The sequence below is a fragment of the Acyrthosiphon pisum genome, chromosome A2 (assembly GCF_005508785.2).
Source record: "Acyrthosiphon pisum isolate AL4f chromosome A2, pea_aphid_22Mar2018_4r6ur, whole genome shotgun sequence".
Lineage (NCBI taxonomy): Eukaryota > Metazoa > Arthropoda > Insecta > Hemiptera > Aphididae > Acyrthosiphon > Acyrthosiphon pisum.
Window position 1 is genome coordinate 103,428,234 of NC_042495.1, and position 22,871 is coordinate 103,451,104.

At 28.6% G+C, this 22,871-nt stretch overlaps 4 protein-coding genes across 10 annotated transcripts in view; 2 read left to right on the top strand and 2 right to left on the bottom strand.

Moving 5' to 3' along the window:
* Positions 1-513, top strand: part of LOC100165036 (ubiquitin-like modifier-activating enzyme 1) — a 4,597-nt gene extending 4,084 nt beyond the window's left edge. The window contains exon 2 of the mRNA XM_001943472.5: positions 91-513. The gene's annotated coding sequence lies outside the window, so the exon portion shown is untranslated. The remainder of the gene's footprint in view (positions 1-90) is intronic.
* Positions 514-5,691: 5,178 nt separating this feature from the next.
* On the bottom strand, positions 5,692-7,534 carry Mrpl19 (39S ribosomal protein L19, mitochondrial). Its single transcript, NM_001162087.2, is given in 6 exon segments — positions 5,692-5,876; positions 5,941-6,089; positions 6,148-6,335; positions 6,407-6,541; positions 7,032-7,280; positions 7,344-7,534. Coding segments are annotated over 6 exon segments (903 nt in total). The 5' UTR covers positions 7,396-7,534; the 3' UTR covers positions 5,692-5,746.
* Positions 7,535-8,202: 668 nt separating this feature from the next.
* LOC100163695 (peptidyl-prolyl cis-trans isomerase G) lies at positions 8,203-16,206 on the top strand. Of its 7 annotated transcripts, XM_016807326.2 has the most exons (11): positions 8,203-8,363; positions 8,490-8,731; positions 8,813-8,914; positions 9,321-9,353; positions 10,665-10,901; positions 11,012-11,074; positions 12,197-12,271; positions 12,822-13,910; positions 14,073-14,609; positions 15,650-15,695; positions 15,778-16,206. In XM_016807326.2, the coding sequence occupies exons 2-10, from the start codon at positions 8,493-8,495 to the stop codon at positions 15,663-15,665; spliced, it is 2,391 nt and encodes a 796-aa protein (XP_016662815.1). In that variant the 5' UTR covers positions 8,203-8,363; positions 8,490-8,492; the 3' UTR covers positions 15,666-15,695; positions 15,778-16,206. The 7 variants fall into 7 exon arrangements, 6 of the variants coding, with proteins under 6 accessions (XP_016662815.1, XP_029345180.1, XP_016662813.1 ...); XR_003839434.1 differs by lacking the exon at positions 15,650-15,695 and having other exon boundaries at positions 14,073-14,830; XM_029489320.1 differs by having other exon boundaries at positions 15,650-16,206.
* A 771-nt stretch (positions 16,207-16,977) lies between these two features.
* Positions 16,978-19,230, bottom strand: LOC100160927 (malectin-like). Its single transcript, NM_001246114.2, has 4 exons — positions 18,431-19,230; positions 18,166-18,348; positions 17,358-17,415; positions 16,978-17,251 (listed from the first exon to the last, which is right to left on the bottom strand). The coding sequence occupies exons 1-4, from the start codon at positions 18,788-18,790 to the stop codon at positions 17,010-17,012; spliced, it is 843 nt and encodes a 280-aa protein (NP_001233043.1). The 5' UTR covers positions 18,791-19,230; the 3' UTR covers positions 16,978-17,009.
* Positions 19,231-22,871: the final 3,641 nt, after the last annotated feature.

A 22,871-nucleotide genomic window follows, 5' to 3' on the forward strand; every position in this document is an offset into this window, starting at 1 on the left:
ACGTCCTCTTAATTTTTATTAAATAATGGCAACTTAAAGAGTTGTAATTGTGTATAGTCTAATATTATATTATTTCTATTTTTGTTTCAGATTATGTGTCAATGCGAAAAAAAAATATTTTTGAAATAAATATTGGTTATCAAAGATCCAGCCAATCGAGTACATTTTTGGTACCTAATATTTCTTATTACTTTTTATAATTTAAAATTCAATGTGTGTTTTTTTTATATATTAATTATTATATTAAAAATATAAGATAAATTTATATATTTATCTCCAATAATTCAAACAAATAAAACAAATATATATACTTTTTTTTTCTAACTCGGGTGTTCGTCTAACTATAGAAATAAATATTTATATTAATAAAAAAAAAGAAAAAATGTGATTTTTTTTTTTTGTTATTTTAACTTGCTTTTTTTAAAATAAATTTTAACTGATACATATTGATTTTCAAATATATTAGTAATGTATTAAGTTTGATCCAAAATAAAGTAGCACATTATAAAGATATGTTTATTTTTACAGACAAAATGTAGAACCTTCATTAGTATTGTAAATATTCAAATATATACCCAACATAAAAATACATATATATATATATATATATAAATGTTACCCAGGATCTAAAAATATTTTAATTATAATCATTAATCTTCATTTACTAATAAGTAATATTGTTGTATTTATAATTTGTCAACAATAAACAAATTGACATAATTTATATAATTTTTAAAGGATCATATGCAATATGCATGGGCAAGCTATAATATTATTTTGCTTAATCCTTTCACTGCTACACTATATTTTATCAACTGCAACCTGTGTATGCTAAGTAAAATAAAATTTTTATTTTGAGATCTTATGATCTATCTAATTAGTTAAGTTTAAAATAATACGAGGCAAGGTTTCTATATCTTGTATGGTAAGCAGCAAATGAGAATATTATAAAATACAGGGACGTAATAGTATGTCTAGTTCAGTGAAATTTAAAAATTGTATTTCATCTTTCATTGTAATATAAATATTTATACACATAACTGTCATTTTAATTGTTATGTATACATATATATTACATATTAGTATAAGTTATTTATAATTAATTTTGAAAATAATTTTAGAAATTTTTTAACTGATTTGTACTGTTGGTAAAAATTGTACAATCCAACAACATTTATTTTTCATCTATCAAGTGAATACCAATAGTTTTTAATATTGTATAATAATGAGTAATCTTATTTTAATCTAGAATAAGATGATAAAAGCTCTAGATATATTGAAAATCTTTAATTTTCTAGTTTTCAATAATTAAATGACTACCTAACTAAGAGAGTTAAAACTTATAAAGAAAAATGTTTACTGATTTAAAAGCTTACCTAATAAAATCTAATTTTTTTTCAAAAGAAGGAACTTGTCTTTATTTCACATTTGAACAAATAAAATGTATTTAATCAAATGAACAAATAAATTGTCTACTATTAAAAAAAAATTATTACTTTGGTATTATCATTCTAGATTTTTCTATTTTATTTTATTTTATTTTATGTTAGTGAATCCTACAAAAATACAAAGCTGGGCAAGTGAACCACTTTTTTTAAATAGTTAAAGTTAAGTTATCCTAAAATAATAAATAAGCCAAGTTAAAGTTAATTTTTAAATATAAATTAATTTGAGTAAGTAACTAAGATGAGTTAAACATTTTCAGGAAAATAATAACTTAAGTTATTTTTTTTTAATGTAATATTACAGTAAAACCTTATAATGGACTGACTCAGTACTAACTGATTTTCTGTTATTGGGAGACTAAAATATACGGTATATAGGTTGTACGGAACTGTTTTTATTTTCTGTTTTAAATAACTTTTTGTCTTATAGGTGGTCCATTGTAAGAGGTTTTATTGTATGTCGTTGAAAAGTGTTGTTAGTAGGAAATATATTGTATGCTGCAGGTATATTAGAAATTAAGCCCGTTGTTCTGGCGATTTTATAACTATCAATTAAAATTAACAGACATCTTAGATGTCGTGTTTTTAGAGAAAATATAAGTACCTAAACCTCCTAATTATGTTTCAAAATAGACAATTATAATTTATAGTCACTATAGTAATAATGTATTTAATACATCTTGTCATGTTATAACAGTATTTACGTAACTGTTATTTTTGTTGAAAATCAATGCAAAAGCTGTACAGTTTATTATTCATAAATAACTAAGTTAAGTGCTAATTACTTATAAAATAACTTTGTTACTAACTAAGTTATCTTCTAATATTCTATTTTTTTTTTTAACTAGTTAAGTTAAAGGTTATCAACAAAAGTATCTATTTAACTAGTTACTGTCCCTTGCAAAAATATTACTGTATTTACGGTATTTATGTAAATTTTGTAATACAATTATTGTAAAAAATACTTAAATTTTTTTTTGTGACTGTGTACACGATAAGTAGTCGAAATAATGCTTCGATTTTCAACTTCAGTATCTTGTTCGATGGGAAAGTAAATATTGTTGGTGCATTAGGGAGGTCAAAATTGAAAATTCCCAGTAATTTTCAAAAGTGCCGTGAAAAACAAAAGAAAATTGGGGAAAAACGGAATAACTTTAAAACAAATGACCGTAGGTAGATACATGCAATTTTCACTGGTCGTTTATATTTCCATTTTCTTTACATGAATATTTTGATTTGTTTTGAACTGTTAAGGGACATTTTCAGTTTCCAGAATCCAGTTTTATTAGTTTTTTTTTCTATGAATTTCAATAAAACTTTATTTGTTGAGTAAAAATACTTGAAAATTGAATACAAGGCTTCTACTATATTGTTACAATGGCATTTGAAAAATATTAAAAATCCTAAGTCACAGTTTTTTTTTTATAACCATTTAAAGTTAAAAAAATTGACAAAATATGGAAAAATCACGAAAATTACCAAATTATTTTGAGATAAGAATTCGTAAAAAATTTTCTTTTTCAATCTAAGATTTTAAAATGTAATACAAGATTCCTTATAAGATTATCTACCTTTATCAAAAAAAAAAATGTCTGTTGGAAAGTCAAATTAATAAAGTTTTTTGAGCGGTTGAAATTCAATTTTTTACAACATTGGACATTCACTCGATTTCTCATGTAGCGATTTTCTTATTTTGTCGTTATTCAACAAACGAATAATTTTAGATGCATGAAAATTTCACTGAATGTTTATTTTATCAACTCTTATACTTGATGACATTTTCAAAATATTTTGACTTGTTTTGAGCTTTTTACGGACAATTTCATACTTCGATTTTTTTTTTCTATGAATATCAATAAAGTTTTATCTGTTGGGCCAAAAAGTGTAGAAATATAATACAAGACTCTTGATATATTGTTACAATAGCAGTTGAAAAATATTAAAATTGGCACAATTTTTTTTTTTATAAAGCATTTAAAGATCGAATTTTGACAAAATTTATCCAAATTAAAATTGAATAATTATTTTGTTGTTAAAAATTAATAACTTTTATATCTAAGGATTGAAAATTTAAAACAAGATTCTACGTAAGTATTATAGTTTCTTCTGTTACCAAAAAATCTAAAAAATACATAAACACAGTTTATTTTTATAGTCATTTTAAGTTCGAATTTGGACGAAATTGCATATTAAAAAGCCTAGAATAACTATTTTAGTTATTTTGTTGTGATTGTATAATATTATTCGTGGGTACTTGAAACTTCTAAAGTATACTATTATATATCTATGATAGTATCACGGTTTGTTGTTGATGTATAACGCGATATGTACCTAATGAATATTGTGATATAATTAATTTGGAATTTATTATAGGTACCTACCAGCTATTATAGGTCAATTTTTTCTTTAATACCTACCAAAGATAAGTATATAATATGTCTTATACCTAGGAGGACATACGCAGTCTCCGCTCAGAAATGTATTTCTTATACAATGATATTAGGTAACCTATTGTAACCTATTGTACAGCAGAGCGACATTCACTTACCCACCTTTTGTTAGTTTTGATATTAGAATGAATTGACCTAGGGCTGGCGATATTTCAAAATTTGATACCGGTATCTGGTATTTGTTTATTACCGGTATCACCTGTTGTGCGATATTTTCGGTAGTTATGGAAAATACCGTATCCCGGTAATTACCAAAAATGTTGTAGGTACAATTTGTTCCTCGATAATGATCAAAAGTGCCATCCAGAGTATAAACCTCTCCGAATTTATTAAGACTCTGTCAAACAGAATGCGTTATTTTGACATCATGTGGTTTCGTAATCTGTTACAATGCGGCGTTATTCACGCGTGTGAAAGCACCACTCCGACGAGCCATTTACCGCTTTAACGCGTTCTGTTTGATAGGGCGCCTTCAGTGTTTCCAAGTTTTCAATCTAGGCTAGGGCTATAGCCTTTAAATTATATTATGCCATATAATGCCATTACGATTATATATAAATGATAAATAATAAATGTAGGTATTTTTGGTAATTACCAATTCACGGTATACTGATATTCTAAAATATCAAAAATAGGTACCGCTAACCCTAGGGGTAAGAAGTATCTGTGCTTAAGCGTCAGAAAATTGTTAGTTATTTTTATTTTCAATATAGAAATGTCAAATGGTTATGTGAAATATCACAAATTATAAATGCTCATCTCGCTTGAATATTAAAACATCAGATATAAGCTGACATCTCATCACAAATAATGTCACTTGCTTAAAAGTTTGATAATAATTAATAGGTAAATAATTCACTCAAATATCAAAAATAACATCATACTATTGTAATTTGTAACTATATAGATAACGAAAATTTGCCATGTCGTTCGTCTGTAAGACGAAATCAACAAACGTATGGGTTGCGTCCTCAACTTAATTTAACAGGGTTGCTACGCACTCACTATTTCTCACTATTCTCACTTTATTTGAGTGTGCTCACTTTTTCGCACTTATTTCATTGATTCCTCACTTTTTTCACTTTTTTAAAAATCTTTAAATGTAAACAAGTGTTTAAATTAAATAATCGAAATTTTTATAATTGTTTATGTTTTAAAACTATTTAAAAAAAAAAAAAATGAATTGCTGAATAAAAATCACCGACCTTAGGAAAAAAAATCCCCAGACTATAATATTACTCATAACCTCATGAAAATGGTTGAACAAATATTTTTTAAACTTTAATTAGTATCTATAATTACCACATTATTAATATTTAATTACAAATACGTATATTATATTTTAGTATATTATAATATCATTCAAAAAATTAATAAATATAATACTATAATATCAGTTTCTACAGTTGTTATGTTTGTTGGTTAAATAAAATTTTATTTATGTTATATAATTTAGGTACTGTAGGTAGAACCACATATTATTAATATTTAAACAAAATTATTTTATATGTATTATTTATAACTTGTAAATAATTAACTGAAAATATTTTAAACTGTTGTATTTTTTTTTTACATTTTTGTTTAAAAAACTCACCTATAATATGAAAATAATACTCATTGTTACTAGAATATAAAATAAAATACTCACTATTCTCACTTTTTTTAAGAAAAAAATTAGTAGCAACCCCGTTAATATGTGTATATAACCAGAGCTAAAACTGGAAAACCAGATAGGCACGCCAATCAAGTGAAATAATATTTTTTATACGATTATTAGAAATAAAAATATATTCTTAGATAAAAAAATATCTTTATTTAGATATTGTATTGTACATTAATTAAAATTTTATTCTATACATTTTTGGTAGGCTTAATAAAAACTTTTTTTCGTTTCAGTTTCTTGCGCATTACTTCAACTTCGTGTAATTCTGAATATACTTCGGCAAATATTTCTTTTTGTTCTTCTTCTGGTATTGTTTTCCTATAACACAAAAAATTATATTAAAAATATATTGTCAATAAAATAAGTAGAAAATTTAATTTACCTGTACTGTTTCATTAAGTCATATTTCTCCCAGGGTGTTGCTAATTCTTCAGCTCTTTCATAAAATCGATCTTCTAGCCCTAAGTCAGCTAGCCCTTTCATATTTTTTCTTTCCCACCTAGCACGCCAAGGTCTAGGTTTTAGTTTAACCTAAAAAAAAAATATTTGACTGTAATTTCTTAAGTTGTTTTAATTATTTTTTTTTTACCATTTCAGGGTTAACTGGAACAGGTGCTCCTTCAGGTAAATATTCAACTTCCATATTTTCATCAAATGTACTGTATTCATTAGGTGCATCTCTCAGGTATAATAACTCATCATCAAGACGTTTCTCTAAGCGTAAAACTTCAATCTTTTGTATAGTTGGATCATAAAGTTGATATTTCATTTCCGTGCCTATATATTATATAATTTAAACTATTATTTGTATAAACTAAAACAAATCACATTTATATGTATTCGCTTACCAACATGCTTAATAACGTTTCTAAGGGTGAAATTAGCTCTGAGACCACATCCTAAACGTTGAATGCATATACCTACAAAGCGAGTAGCTTTATTGGGAGCATGCTGATTAGATGATGAAACAGCCATGATGGACCCTAAAACAAATAAAAAAATATTAATATGTTAAATATTATATGAATGTATACAACATATACATAAATGGGATATTTTAGTAATAAGCAATTTTTGATTTTTTTTGATTCAACTTTTCAGAGGGGTAGTGACAGTGGAGTCAAAGTTTATACTAAAATCCAGCCTTATTTTAATTATATCATAGCTTCATTATAAGTAAATATTGTATATTGCGGGGTGGTAGTGGTGATGAATAATTAAATATGAAATTTTGATATTTATAAGTTGAGTTCGGTCTGCAAAACTACTAGTAATTAGTTAGAAAATAAAATTACCTAATCACAATCTTATCGTTAATAAATAAATGGTAATACCTATGTATCAAATATGATTTGAAGTGTAAACAATTATTATATTAATGAATGATAATAAATTATTCTCTATTGGACTATTTTTGAGCAGCATATTTATAGACAAAATGTTGATCTGATCAAAAAGTCATCTAATACCTACCAACGTAAAATTCAGGAATATCTATATGTTTTCTTCTTTGTATCATGTCCATGCGTTCTAGTTTTTCTCGTAACGAGTTTCTCCATTCAATTTTAGGATCGGGTAAAAACTCTGGATATATAAATCTAGAGTTGGATGGGACAACCGATTTCCTTTCAGGTTTAACTTGTTTTCCGGATATAGATTCATCAGAGGGCTGTTGGACGTCAGACGGTGGAGAATTGCTAAACAACCTGGATGCCCGGAGCACTATTAAGGAAATATTTATTAATCTTATGTCTTCAAAAACTGTACAAAAATTAGGAATATTACCGGGTGCGAATCCACACTTAAATCTGTGAAAGTTTAAAGTTTTCAGCAACATATTGAACAACGTTTTTCCAAACGACTCACGTAGTCATGTTACAAATTACAATTTACAAAATTTACAATGATTTGTAGGCGAATCGATGTAAAATATAAGCTGCCTCGATCGCCGCTCATGGAAATTATCACTATCAACTATCAAACATTATCAGTTTTGGTGATAGTGTGATAAGACAAGACCATGGGAGGCATGGTTTATACCATATTATTATGATTTATGGCATATACGTATATTGTACTATAATATAATATATATATACTTATATAGGTACGTATGTTATATTAAATCGTGTCCCCAACTCATAATTGATGCATGTTCAATGTTTGCCGCGTTTAACCCCAAAAAGCAAAATGGTTTATCATACGTTTTACATTCTAAATAGTAAACTATGATCTGGTTTTACGTTATATTTTTACTAGTCACTACCAAACGAACGTTCACCACACGGCACACGTCCACACTAGCTTAAAGCTCTCTAATTCACACCACACGGTCGTAGAAAACTTTGGTCAGTTCATGATAGTAATAACTTAGTAAGTTATTTCTATCATGGGCCAGTTTATCCGTGATTTTAGCAATGGGCTTAGGACATTGGATTCCCGTCTATGGCAAGCGGCAGAGAAGGGATTCATTTTTCGGACAAGTTGATACTTGATATCACTCCAATGAGCAGCACGATTTAAGATAGCATTATCTATTTTAGTGAGCACTACCAACTTGATGACTCGATAATCGGTTATCAAAAATCAGCCTGGAAATTATTGTAACGGTACGAGACGTCGTCTTGGAAAACCTCAGCGCTAGGGCGCTAGTAGTGCTGGTGCAGTATTATAAAATAATAAATAATATATAAATTAAAATCGTATATTATGATGCGCGTGCCGTGCGGCATCACTATTGTGTTTACTCTCATTATTATTATATTGTCCGATAAAAGTGTTATTACACATTAGACGTTCGTGATAGTGAGTACTGACTCTACTTAGTCCATGCTTAGTACTGTAGTTAATGACTACGTATATGTTGCGCTGATCGTACATTTCTACGAGACCGTTTCCTAAATCATTTGCGATATTGTTGGTTTTTTGCAGACGATGTACAACGGAATCGGTTTGGCAACAGCCCGTGGATCGGGCACCAACGGTTACGTACAACGGAACTGGGCGGCCATAAAAAAAGTCAAAGACCAGACGTCATTCAAGACCGATGAAGAGTTGGCCAAAATCGATTCTGCTGCCAATCGTCAGCCCAACCAAGAGCTGTTGGATCACGACCGTAAGCGAAAGGTTGAGTTGAAATGCATCGAACTCGAACAGTCTTTGGAAGACCAGGGGTATATATTATTACTTGTGCTGATATAAATCCAGTACCTAGGTTTATATTATTCATCCTTATTTAAACATTTGTTTTGCAGTTTTTCTCAAGATGAAATTATCAAAAAGATAAATAATTTTAGAGTCACATTATTGGGCAAACAAAAGACTGCAACGGAATATGATGAATGCGGTAGACCTATGTAAGTATAAATAATTTTATATTATAGTCAACCATATATATTTACTGTATATGATATACATATTTTTTAAACTAGACATGATATCTTCTTAAAAAAATAATCTCTCAATAATAATGACTAATATTAGTACTTTTATAATATTCTAATTAAACACTCATTGTTATTTGACCTATAGGTAATTAATACGTCTATGTTAGTACTAGAGTGATACGTATTTTTGGTTTTACTATGTATGATAAATTATACAAATTTGATAATGGTCAAACTTTATTTTATTCTGCATGAATGCAATATTTTGTATTAACATTATAATATATTGTATATTATTATTACAAATCAGTAATTTATATAAGTTTCTCTGAGTTTAATTTTGTATTTTATAAATTTCATGATAAATGTTATTTAGATTATTCTACCAAAGAAATAATTACAAATACAGGTATCTATTCAATTTTTTTATTTGCTTAATAAGATTCTTTAAATTTAAAATGTTTATTATTTAGTGTTAAATTATTGTTAAACAAAATACAAATCAAATGCATTTCTTAATAAAAATGTAATATGTAATCACTGTATATAAAGGGAGTTATTCCACCAACATTGCATCCCTGTTTGGATCAATACTACAACCCACCCCTCTTCACCATCAAAAGCACCACCCATTGGTAAACAGTGCATGAGTCACTGTATATATGTATTTATATATGCATGGAGATTTTTTTTTTATAAGTTGTGTGTGTTTATTTTGCTTTGAGTTTTGTAATGAGTGAAATTAGTGTTAAATAATAAAATATTGTGAACTAACTATGTAAATCATGAAGGAACCACAGTATAAGCCACCATGATCTAATAAAAATTAAATATTTAACTATGTCTTCCATTATTTACATGTGATATTAGTATTTTAACAATACATATTTTAGTCTTCCATTTATAAATTAAATTAATGTTCAATCAAGTCTTCCAAATATTTGAAATTGTGATAAGATTTAACTTAGTATTTAATATATTTTAACTTAATTGATTTACACTACATTAATAAGAATAAAATGTCCAACCCAAATAATGTTGAACAACAATGTTTCAAGCGGGTATGGAAAAAAACTCTAAGATCTGTGTTTAAAAACCCTACAAATGCTATGATAATGGCTGAAACAAAATCTATTCAAAAAGTAAATGTTAATCTCAAGAAAAAAAAGTCTAGACGACGCCGGAAAAAAAAAAATAAGCAGAATAGTTGTGATTGTTGTCTGGGTAGAACACATACTATGAATGGCTCAATATCAACTTTAAATGCAAAAGGCTCTTTATTCCTTCATCATGTGCCTTGGGGTTGTCTGAACGCAGTTTGCGTTAATGGAATGCAGTTTGCTAATATTAATAGCTTAAAATCATTTTTAAGGTATTTTAAGTAAACAAATTTAAAAAACAGTGTTATAGCTAATGGAGACTTATACTTTCCCAGCATAATATTTAAATTTATATATAACTATTAGATATCTGATATGAATTGATTGCTAAATACAAGTAATTATGTAGGTTGTATATTATAGTATATGAACGTTTTATGTATTTAATATATTAGGTAATATTTTGAATGTTGTATATACCATAATCTTATCTGTTAGGTTTAGAAAATAAATTGGATAATTTTAAGAAAAAGAAATTTTTATATTCATATTTTAAGATTTTAATTTTTATATTTTCTTATTTATATCATAAAATAATTCATTTTTATTTTATATTTCAGTGTAAGGGATTCTCATCAATTTGCCGATGAACAGTTAAAAAAGAATGCAAGACTAAGAGAAGCTTTTGGTATATCAGAATTTTTTATTGAAGGCTCTAGCTTAGATCCAGAAAGAAAAATTAAAGAAGCAGCACTGGCCCAGTTAAAATCGTTGCAGGTAGACCAAGCACTTGTGCAAACACAAATGAATGAAGACACCTCAACAAATAAAGACAGCAGTATAGCAAATGAACTACAGTAAGAGTTATACTTTTCTTACTAAAACTCATATTTTATACACAATTTGGAACATTAATAAGTTTTTAACAAAACTGTATAATCATTTATTCATTTTTTTTTCATTTAAGGTCTAAAAGTCCTAAGCACAAAAAACGAAAGAAGAAGAAATCAAAATCTCATAAAAGTGACAAGTATGTTAAAGCCTTTAATTTTATAACTATTAATCAGAACATTTTGTTAGATTTATGGAAAAGTAAAAAATATATTTGCCACTAAGCTGATGATCAAAGATTAAATTTGATCTTGTTTATGTAATAGTATTTTTATCTAATTTTAGTTTAGAAGAACTACAATTGTCTAAGTAAACCTTTGATCATCATTTTATAAAAAGTAGCTTTATGCATTTTTATGACACACTTAGATGTATGAACTGAAAACTATTTGTTTAATTAGGCAATTTGTTGATTACTGTTTAGTTAAACTGATTAAAGGATATTAAACTAAATAGTGGTAAGTTACTATGTTTTCCATATAATAATTTTTGTTTTGGTGTGATTTTCCATACAGTATTGTATTCTGCTATACTCACATAAACTAAAATAATAATTATTATAACAATATTATTCATTTGCTAATAAGTAATAACTAAAAAAAAAAATGAACAGTTTTCTTGTTCTGCTCAAAATCTAATACACATATTTAGGTTATTTGACAATTTATTATTATAATATTATGCAATTCAAATGTGTTTAAACATTTTTACTAATTAATTATTATTGTTTTATTTTTTTATATCCACTATATTCTAGTGACTAGAATATGTAAATAAAATATGAATAAAGTTCAACATTTTTGTTTGTCATCATTAATATTTTATGAGTGAATTTTTTATTCTTAAGTTCAAAAAATTTATCATATTATAATATAATAATATTTTTTCCCCTCAATTAGTTTTAATCTAATGAAAAATGTATATAATTATATTATTTTACAATTTTATTTCATATTATTGATATTTGATATTGAATAATTGTTAGTATTAAATATTTTGATTTGACATAATTGAAATTTAATTATTATTTTTCTGATCATTGGTAAATCTTAAAATATTTTAATTAATTTTCAGTACACTAATATTGAATTAAGCTAAATAAATAATATTTTAAATTTTAACTATCTTAAACTTTCAGAAAAATGGCAGGATAATATTTTTATGAATATTTTACTTTTTTTTGTAATTAATAAAATTCATTTTTTACACATTTAATTTAGTTGTTAATATTGAATAATTTATATATGTTTTGTTTTTACAGAGAAAAGGGAAGCGATAAGAAAAAATCAAAAAAACATAAGAAGAAACATAGCTCTTCATCTGAAGATAGTCCAAGGTAGTATTTTTGTTAATAAATTAATATAAATTAATTTAAATTGTAAATTTGTATATTCAATTATTTGATACGCTGCATTGGTATTTTTTATCAAACGTATCTTATGATATTTTACAAAACATTCTTCAAGTACGGTTTGGTGAAAAATACTTGTTTTATACACAAATTAAACAATATTATTAAGGGTTTTAATTTCTTAAAGGTAACATTTTTCAAGGTTCTATATTCAGTTAGATAAAAATATCTTGGTTTTATTTTTGTCGAAAATTACTGAAAATATTTTGTTATTACTAAAGTGTTTTTAGAAATTTAGAATATTATGAATACAATAAACAAAGTTAGTAAATTATGCCTTAGGAATTAGTAAGAATAGTATATTAGGAATTAGTAGAATAGTATTCTAAAAAAAACAATTTTAAAAGTTAATAAGTATGATGTAATAATCAACTTCTGATTTTATAATATTGCTTTCTTGGTCTTATTTTTTTTATTCTAATCTTACAATTGATCAATTGTATTTATTGATCACATTTTCTATTATTTTTTTTAGAACTGACGAAGTAAAAGTCAACAAGAATTTGTCTCAAGTTAAATCGAAGTATGATGATGATAAATCTAATAAAATAACTACTGAAACTAAAAAAAAATATGAGTCTGAGAATAACCATAAAAAACATAAAAGGGATAATGATAAAACATTTAAGAATGATACAAAAGAAATAGAATACAAGTATAAGAGTGATCGTGAGGATTACCGTAAGAGAGATTCTAAATCAGAAAACTCTAAAAACTTGAAAAAAGATAAAATAACCGAAGAACCTAACAAGCCAAAGTCTAAAGACTTTGTTTATGATTCTAAAAAACAAGACAATTCGCCTAGACATAGAACACCGATAAAGGAACGTGATAGGGATAGAGAGAGAGATTATGATAAATATTCATATAGGCAACAAACAAATCGTGATGATAGTAAATCAAATAAAGAAAAATATGATAAAAAATCTGATAAAGCAGACTCAAAATACAATTCAAGGAAACGGAATTCAAGAAGTCCTATTAAAGAACTAAGAAAGAAACCTTTTCAACCTGAGAAGTTAACCTGTATTCCTGCTGATAGTGATAGTGACAAGTCATGTTACACACCACCTCCCAAGGATTTGAATGCTAAATTGAGTGAATCAAAAATTAATGAAGAAAAAAATCTAAAGAGTACTAAATACACTTTTTCATTGCGTGAGAATAGTGAAGATCGCTTAGTTGTAACCAAGTCTAATGGACGTACCGATGACTTGATATCAGGATCACAAAACAGTGAAAATCAACATAAGATATCTGAATCTCGAAAGACAAATGATCGAATAGATCAAGTATTTTTAGATTCTAGTACAAGTGAAGAAGGTGGGTTAGAAGAAGATATTGATTTAAATATTATTAAAGAAATCACTACAGAGAAAATAAAAAAAGTATTTGAGTTGCACGAAAAACAAGAGCAAGCACTGCTTCATCTTAAAAAAAAACTAATGGAGAAAAAACGTAAAGTTAGGACTTCTTCCAGTTCAAGTGATAGTTCGGATGAAGAGCCTGTTAAAAAGAAAACCGTCAAACGGAGACGTGTTAAAGATTCGTCATCTAGTAACAGGTTTGTTAAATGTTTATTTGTCATCAAAATCTATAATTAATTAATTTAATAATCAACTATAAGGTAAACAATATAATTTATTCACTTTAATTTGTCTTGCCTAGTTTTAAATGTGCATTCCTCTTCAATAATGACTAATTTAATAAATTTATTTGTTTGTAGTGATGTGAATACTAGAAAGAAGTCCAAGCGCTCCCGCTCAAGTAGCAGTAGCAGCAGTGCGAGTGACACAAGTGTTGAGCATCATAAGTCATTAAAACGATCTAAAGATAAATATTCAAAGAAAAAGTCACGCTCATCTCGTCGTCGTACTAAAGATAGTACATCTCGATCTCGGTCTCTGTCGATGTCAGTTAGCTCAAATGATCGTTTACGTAAGAAACGAGTTTCCTCAAGTGAAGAATCAAGTCCAAGGCGTAAGCATAAAACATCTAAACGCAAACGTTCAACTCGGAGACAGAGGAGCAGTGATAGTAGTTGCAGCACTAGATCATCACCATCTTACAAAAGCATGAGACGCTATAGTTCAAGCCGTTCACGTTCGACTAGTAGTTCATCAAGCAGTCGTTACTCCCGCAGCTCTAGTTCTAGCCAGGACTCAAGCAGCTCTGGGTCTAGCCGTAGTTCAAAGTCTCGATCTGCATCTATACCTAGGCGACGGGGGTCGCCTAGTTTTTTGGATCGGAGACGAATTACAAGGTAAATTTTAATGTTGTGTGTGTTCTATATCTCCTATTTCATTTTTAATTAAATATATCTTGAGTTAAACAATTCCATAAAATGTTTGTTTAAACTATATAAAACATAATATGTTTAAATTTTTATTTACTCAAATTCTCAAACAAAATAGTAAAATTATGTTCCTATCTCATTTTAAATTATGCTCGAATCACGATTTGGATGATGAGACTGGAACACAGGTATCAGGCTATCAGTTTATGTATTTTGTATAAATATTGTCCAGTGTGTGTAAAATACAACCTTTTTGTAAATTTATGGCAAGTCTTAGTTATTGTTTTACAAATAAATAAAATGGGAAATGAATTTAATTTAATTATTACAGTTGAATATAACTATAAGAAACTTAATTTTTTGTGTAAATTATGTTACATTTGGTCCTATAATATCTAAATGATGAGCCGTTAATTTATGAAAAAGTTATTTTTGCTAATTCAATATTACATTAGCAAAACAAATTTTATTTTGACTATTGATTATTTTTATTTTGCCACCCTTATGTGCTTAAATTGTCTTTTAATTATAACAACAATCATTATTTTTTTTCCTAGTAGATTATATTTATGCATGACCATGTAGATATAAATTACTATTATCTATGCAATAAAAAATAATTGTGTGATTTGAATTTATCCAAACAATTTTTACCGTGTTTTTATTTATTTACCATTTTTTTTTTATTTGTCAAAAATAAAACATAATTGAATGCAAAATTGTACAAAATTACAAATAAACTATCTTGTGTACATTTTTGTTATTCAACACATTTCATTGTACATCCTCACGTATCACTTGGAACAGTGTAGTTGACCGTTACGGACACCTTATTTAAAATATCGCTTGTAGGAAAAGCGAACATGTGAAAATCATTTGTGCACTTTGAATTGTAATTCCAAGTGACATCACACTTATGTTTTTGCTTTCAGATAAGTTTATGCATCATTGCTATATTATAATTTGTGTGTTTTATTATTATTATTATTTTTTTTTTTTTTATTTAGATTTGTTAAGTTTTGATTTTTGGCAGTTTTTTTTGTTTACAAGCTGGTAAATATCGAAATTCCATTTTCACCAAATATTTTGAATTCTGCAATTAAATCTCCAATAACAGTTAACAATTATTTTGTAGTGCGAGAAAAAGACCCATCCCATACACAAGACTAACGCCGTTTTCCACCAATTCTGATACGGATAGTGTCATCAGCGTGCACGACTCACCAATTGCTGAGAGCCACTAACTCGGAACTTTCTCTTTGTAAACTAACACAATTTGTTATAGTGCAATAACCATTAGGCTAATGTTTAACGGTTAAGTTAACTAACTCTAGTCAAATATTTATGGAATGTGAAATAATCAAATTTCATAATTTTATTATTATTTTAATCTTCCTAGCAAACAAGTGATTTTATAACTAACATTCCACATAGACTATCTATGAGACTATACCTTACGAAATCTAGTCAAAAGTCGTTCTTTTGCGTCTTGTAAATGTTTTAAAATTTTTGTGATATATTATTTTTGACGGGATTAATACAATATTTTTCATGTTACCAATAATATGTTCTATGTTTTTATTTATTAATTTATTATATATATTTTTTTTTGTTTATATATACGAAATGTGTATGTTAAAAATAATATTGTTTTGGTAATTTTTAAAAATGGACCAAAAGTACAGACAGCATTTAATTGTTTTAAATATCATGCAAAATATCAGCTTGCAATTACACAGTATTTTATGTTACATCATTATTAAGTTTTAACATATTATATTTAATATGATATTAAATATAATATTTGATTGAAATAAAATGTCTGTTTGTAATTATAACATGTGCAATAACATCAAAGCAAATTAATGACAACCACCTAACTATTGCTTTATTACAAGTTACCATTTAACAAATTAAATTATAGATAGTTAATACAATTCATTTTTAAAATACGATATTGATTTTATTGTTGTCATTCGTTTGAACATATATACAATAAAAACAGTCTTACAGTAAAACTACAATAAACCCCTTCCCAAATAAAAATTTAAAATTTAAGCATAATATTAACAAATCTAATTGCTCAGTCCTTTGAAATACAAATATGCTTCCAAAAAATTTTTTTTATAATAAATATTAATACCTAATAAGCAAATCTATGAAAAAATGTTTATGTACAACTGTAATAAAAATTAGGTAACAGTATTATATGTAAACCATAACAATTTTTTTGATGTGTGCAATTTATGTTTGTTTTTCTTTAATAATATTAAAATATAAAAAAAAATACTGAACATACTGTAGTCTTGTAATATATAAAAAAAGGAAAGAAAGAATAGTAAAAATATATATTTATTATGTAACACTTCATAGTCTGCAAAGTAGAAGAAGTGCTCCAAAAAAAGCAATCAGGGCGCCAAATATTGGCATTAACTTCATGGAATTTACATCTTGTGGATCTGGTGCTCTGGGTCCACTAGGATTTCTAGTGTGTTGTACCATCTTTACAGGATCTTTGCTGTCACTAACAGATGGATCTTCTTCCACATCTACCTCATCGTGTGGTTGTGGTTCAATATCAGAGTATAAATCTGGTAATCTTGGTATATCTAAAAGAAAAAAAAATATATTAAATAATAGAAATCATAAAAAAAGCATATAATTATGCTCGATTGGTACACAGTATACCTTATAATGAAAACTAATCTATAATACCTGAAATCCGGCCTTTGGCTACAAGTACTGCATTTACTTTAGGGTTATCTCTTTCACCCTAATACAAAAATTAAAACACTTACATTAAATAAAATTATATAAATATATAAAGTTGTATTATTACTAAATAATACAATATTCACAAATTTCAAATCATGCGCTTAATGTATTATTGATTGTGTATAACGCACAAGTTGTTTAAATATGGAAATGTTGTACAAATATTAAATATATTCAACTATTTACAATGTCTGCATCATTAGTCGACGGCGATAGGATAGGCGATCTTTTCAATTAACTATTTAATAGGCATTTGTGCATATTTACAACCTTCAATTACCTGATAATAAAAAACTTAGATACTAGAAAAGTCGAAATTGTCACAAACGTTAACTTCTAACTGTGGCAAAATTATTTATACTACAAATAAAATCTATACATTTTTTGGCAAATAAACTTAAATAATATTATGTACTATATTTTGTTTTGCTTTAAAATAACGCAATTTGATACTTTTATAATGCGTTCGCTGAACATTCAGATAATTGAGTAAATAATATTTACTAGTTACTTTTACCAGTTATGTAGGTGCTTAAAATTATGTTGGCCAACCAATATGTCACCTAACCATAATAACTTGATGGTTGGTCTAGGAAATTTAGGTTTTCAGCGTAATACCTACTTTAATTCATCAACTATCAAATCGCCTAATTCAAATGGAGAAATTGAAATTGTTAGGCTATGGGCTCAATATTTTGTGTACTGTAGGCAAAAATTAAATACAATGTTTTGAAGCATCAAGTCATACTTTTATAAAATCCACTCGAACGAGATTTCCTTTGATTTCTGATATCTCCCCTCTCCAATACAACGTTGTGCCGTCTACCGTAAATTCAATGTACTCGTCATGAGCGGAGCCAAATCCGACCTTGTCGTAGATGTCCAACAGCGGTACCACTACATGTTGACCGTTCAGAACAACGTCAAACACCTAAAAAAAACAACAATCATTTTGATAAACGGGTTTTGTTATATTGTTTTGGCGAGGGTCACCAAGGAGTTTGCGGCGATACCTTTAAGCCGCTGTTGGTGAAGTACACCTCGCTGAACTTGAGCACCATGACATAGTCGCCGTCCTGCATGACGGGTATGTCGTAACCAAAGGTGGTTTGCGAATACCTCTCGGTCTGGTACAGGATCTGGTCGTGGGGCTTGACCCGCTGTATGGACAGCTTCTTGCCGTAGTCGGACTCGGTGCCGACCCGGTTGAAGTCCCTCTGGTACAGTATGCCGTAGCTGTCGACGTGCGCGTCGCCGCCGGCGTTGACGGCGAATATCACGTCCTCCTTGTCCAGGCACCGGCACAGCAGCGCGTTGGCGCACAGGAGCAGGACGAACAGTGGCCACGCCATGTCGTAGCCGCCGGCCAACATGGGCGGGCGGGCGGGCGATGCGATGCGATCGGACGAGGCTACGTCGGTCGGTCGGTCGGTCGGTCAGACGGCGGCCGGGCGGTCAGCGACGCGGGCCATACTACCTGCCGACTACCGGTGATGTCGCGGCCAGCGCACGCGACGTCATGCGACGGACTTTCGCTGACGTGTTTTTCGTCTGAAATCCATTTTTGCCAACTAGTCCGATCCGAATCGCGCACGGTAATCCGCGTTGTCGGCTGTCACAATCGCCGCCGGCGCGACGTCATGAGTCATCGTTACAATCCTATTGTAGCGCCGGATCGAACATTGTTGAATATTATTCTGTGATAGCGTCGTCCCGTTATGATAGCGGACGTGCGACGGCCTGTAACGACGATGGTTATTATTTTTGTCGTCGCGCGACAGGCTGTCCGCGGTCGAGAGTTGTACAACGAGTCGCCGCGGTCGGGAGGACCAAAACGAAAGCGGTATCAATCAGTTTCCATAATATTACGTTATCAAACCGAAAAATACCGAAAGTTCAAAATGTCATAATATTGATATAGGTAATTCATAATACGGTAATGGCGTAGACGATTAAAATAGACGTTTGCGACATCGTCTCGCAACTTATGAAATATGTATAACGCGATTCGATATTCTACTGTTACCGTACAGTTACCGTACGATTTAGCGCCGTATAGAACGAGTACGATTTATACCTACCGTACGATTTTGCGAATGGTCAGCGGTCTTATCAAATTTCCACTGAGATTACAATTGAGTTGCCTATACTCAACTCCTTGAAAATCGATAATAATTCCCGCCGCTGTTTGAATAACAATAATATTGCAAGCCGAGTTTGTATCGATGGCGCATAGTGCACACATGTCGTGAGCGCAAACATTTGGAAAAATTAGTTTTTCGCACGGTTGTGTCTTGGCAACAACTCTTTGCATATTGTGTACAAATGTTGCAAGTGTATAGTAAATATATTTTAGTCTGGTCGGCGCGTTTGTTGTAGTGCATGTGATCGGCATGACACGAAATCGCGATATTATCGTTCTCCTGAACAATAATTACGAAAATGTCACTTACAACATGTGTTTGGAATTTGGTTTGAGGGGCAGGGCTTATACGTTTTCAGCAAACATCAATGGTCATTACCAATACTTTGATCAAAATGTTAGCAGTAAAAAAAAAGTTGGTTTGGGGGGGGGGGTGTCTGTCCCCCTAATACCCCTAATTACGCCTCTGCATGTGTGCGCAATGCCATCGATAATATACCTGGCTACCTATCAACGAATTAACCAATATAAAAACTTCAAAAATAACAGAAATAAAACCGAAGGAGATCTCCTTTAGATAAAATCAAAAACATCTAAAACTAGGCTAGAACCACCCGGCTGAGACACGATTGAGCATAAAAAACTCTGCAACGTTGCCATATTCAATTTTAAACTGTATTGTACAAAAATATTTATTTAAATAATTATAATGATTCAAAATATAACATGGCAAAAAAATATCATGTTTTCATAGTCAATATGTAATATACCTAGTCACATTATTCAAAATATTTATAAATCAATAATAGTCTCAATAGTAGTCACATTATAATACAGTATATAGATCTTTTTGCTAATAATGAAATAATAATAATAATAATAATAATAATAGTTATGACTTATGAAAATAATAAAATCAAAATATTTATAAGTCTATAATAGTCTCAATAGTAATCCGGAATAGTACTCCGGAACTAATTTATTAATCGATAACATTGTCGATAAAGCTGAGGGCGAGCGCTACGTCAGATATAATAATTGGTGTAATAATACGTGAAAATAATAAATTACAAAATTTTGGCAACATCGCATAAAATATTCTATGCTCAATTGTGTTGCTAAAAAGGTCTATGCTCAATCGTTTTATGCTCAATCGTGCTTTACCGAACCACCCCTACTACAAGACTTTTTCCTGGAACACCAATACCAGACTACTAACATATAAGAATATATTTCTTTGTTTGTTTATTGTAAATTTATATAACTTTGTAAAAACATTTGGTTTATTGAAAAAAATAGTAAATTTAATAGATTTCAACATTGTACCTATCTAATTATTTACTTATAAATTAGAATTTTTTTTATTGCCTAAATATGATTTATTTATTAATATTATAGTATATTACGAATATTATTTAATGCACCTCACTTAACAATAACTATTTAAACTGATTGAAAAAATTAGATGACCATGTTTTGCAATAAATGATGACCACGATTGTATGGAAATGCCAATGCGCATTAAACTTAGAATAAGAATCAAGTTAAATTCGAGTACCTATTGGGTGTAAAATGTAAACAGATGTTTTTTTTTATTCATAATATTGATTATTTTATCCAAATTAATTTATTTCTAATAAATTCTGATGCCCATAAATTATTACAGATATACGTGATTTATTACATTTTATTGTTAACTATAATATAGTTAGTAGCATATTTACTGATTATTGTCAGTCATAAAAAATTGAAAGTTATTATGTTTAAAAATTCATATTAATTTTAATTTTAATTAAATTTAATAAGGATTTTCACTTTAGTTGTACACATAATATAGAACTTTAAAAATACTCTTCTAAGACAAGAGGCGTCTTATATAGGATATTTAAATGAAAAATAAAATGTTTTTAGTTATTTGGTTGTAATTCAAAAGAATCACAAATATTAATATTTGACTGATACAGTAAGTCATAAACTCATAAATCATAATATCAATCCCTCGAGTTATGTTATTATATTAAGACCAATAGAAAATAGTCAAATAATGGTATAAATATGCAAATATACAATATTAGATGAACTAAGTATCCTGCTCAGGACTGTAACAGTAGCATGAACTAATCCTTATTCCTTAGAAATAAAATTATGATCCACCCAGAATCGTATTATTTTATAAGTCGATATATTACTATAATTATTATTTATTTTAGTTTAAGCCTTAATTACACTATTACAGTGACGTGATGTCGTGAGACCCAATGACAAAGACGCGAGGGCGAGGTACTATAAAATTACATTGTCTGCGATAGTGAAATCAATTTGTCGATCAGTTATTTATTCGTCTTCTGAATAGTCTTCTATCAAAAATTCTTCTAATTCTAATTATCAAAATGTTATATATTATATAAATATAAGATAAAATTCGAATACGGCAACAGCCTCTAGTAAATGTAGGTACTAGATGTCGTTGGATATCGTGATTCTTCGTACCAATCATACCATTCGTGGGTTCTACGACCAAAGTTCGTAAAGTCGACTGTAGATACCGTTGCCTTTATGGTTTATTAGCTCAGTGGCGGAAACAGGAAAAATGTTTAGAAGTGCTCAAGCCCACAAATTTTTTTTTTTAATTATAATTCATATCATATTATTATTTTTTGAGGTGGCTTTGAGCATAGGCGTGCGCACGGGGTGGGCCAGGTGGGCCGTGGCTCACCCTGCGAGTTGTGCCATACCTATTGTAGATGGCCACTTAGATCATATAAATAGTTGTATTGTATTATTCAGTGGTATAAGCATTCTGATTTTTGATCTTCTTATATCAACAAAATTAACAAGATTCTCTTAAATCTATAAAATATGCAAACCTAAAAAATGGTTCTATTTATTCGAGGATAAGGTAAATAGTGGACATATATCACAACCAATCAATATGGACTTGAGAAAAATAATATGCAAATGCATATAAATCCTAGCCCTACTCATGAATAAAAATGTATAATAATATATATTATAAATTATAATATATTATATTATACCTTAAAATTTAAACAGTGGGTGATGACCGGTGAATAAATGAATGTAATTTTATAGATAACAGTGTAACCAGCAGTGGCGTAAATAGGCCACTGGAGGCCCGTGTGCAAAGACTAAAATGGGCCCTCCAAAAAAATAAAAAATAAGCAGTGATACAATATGATTTATCCTTATTAATTATTAGTTATATTTATTGTTTACCTATTACTTACTTGTAAGCAACCTAGCAACATTTATAAACATTTATAAATTAATCACATCTTGTAAATTTTTTT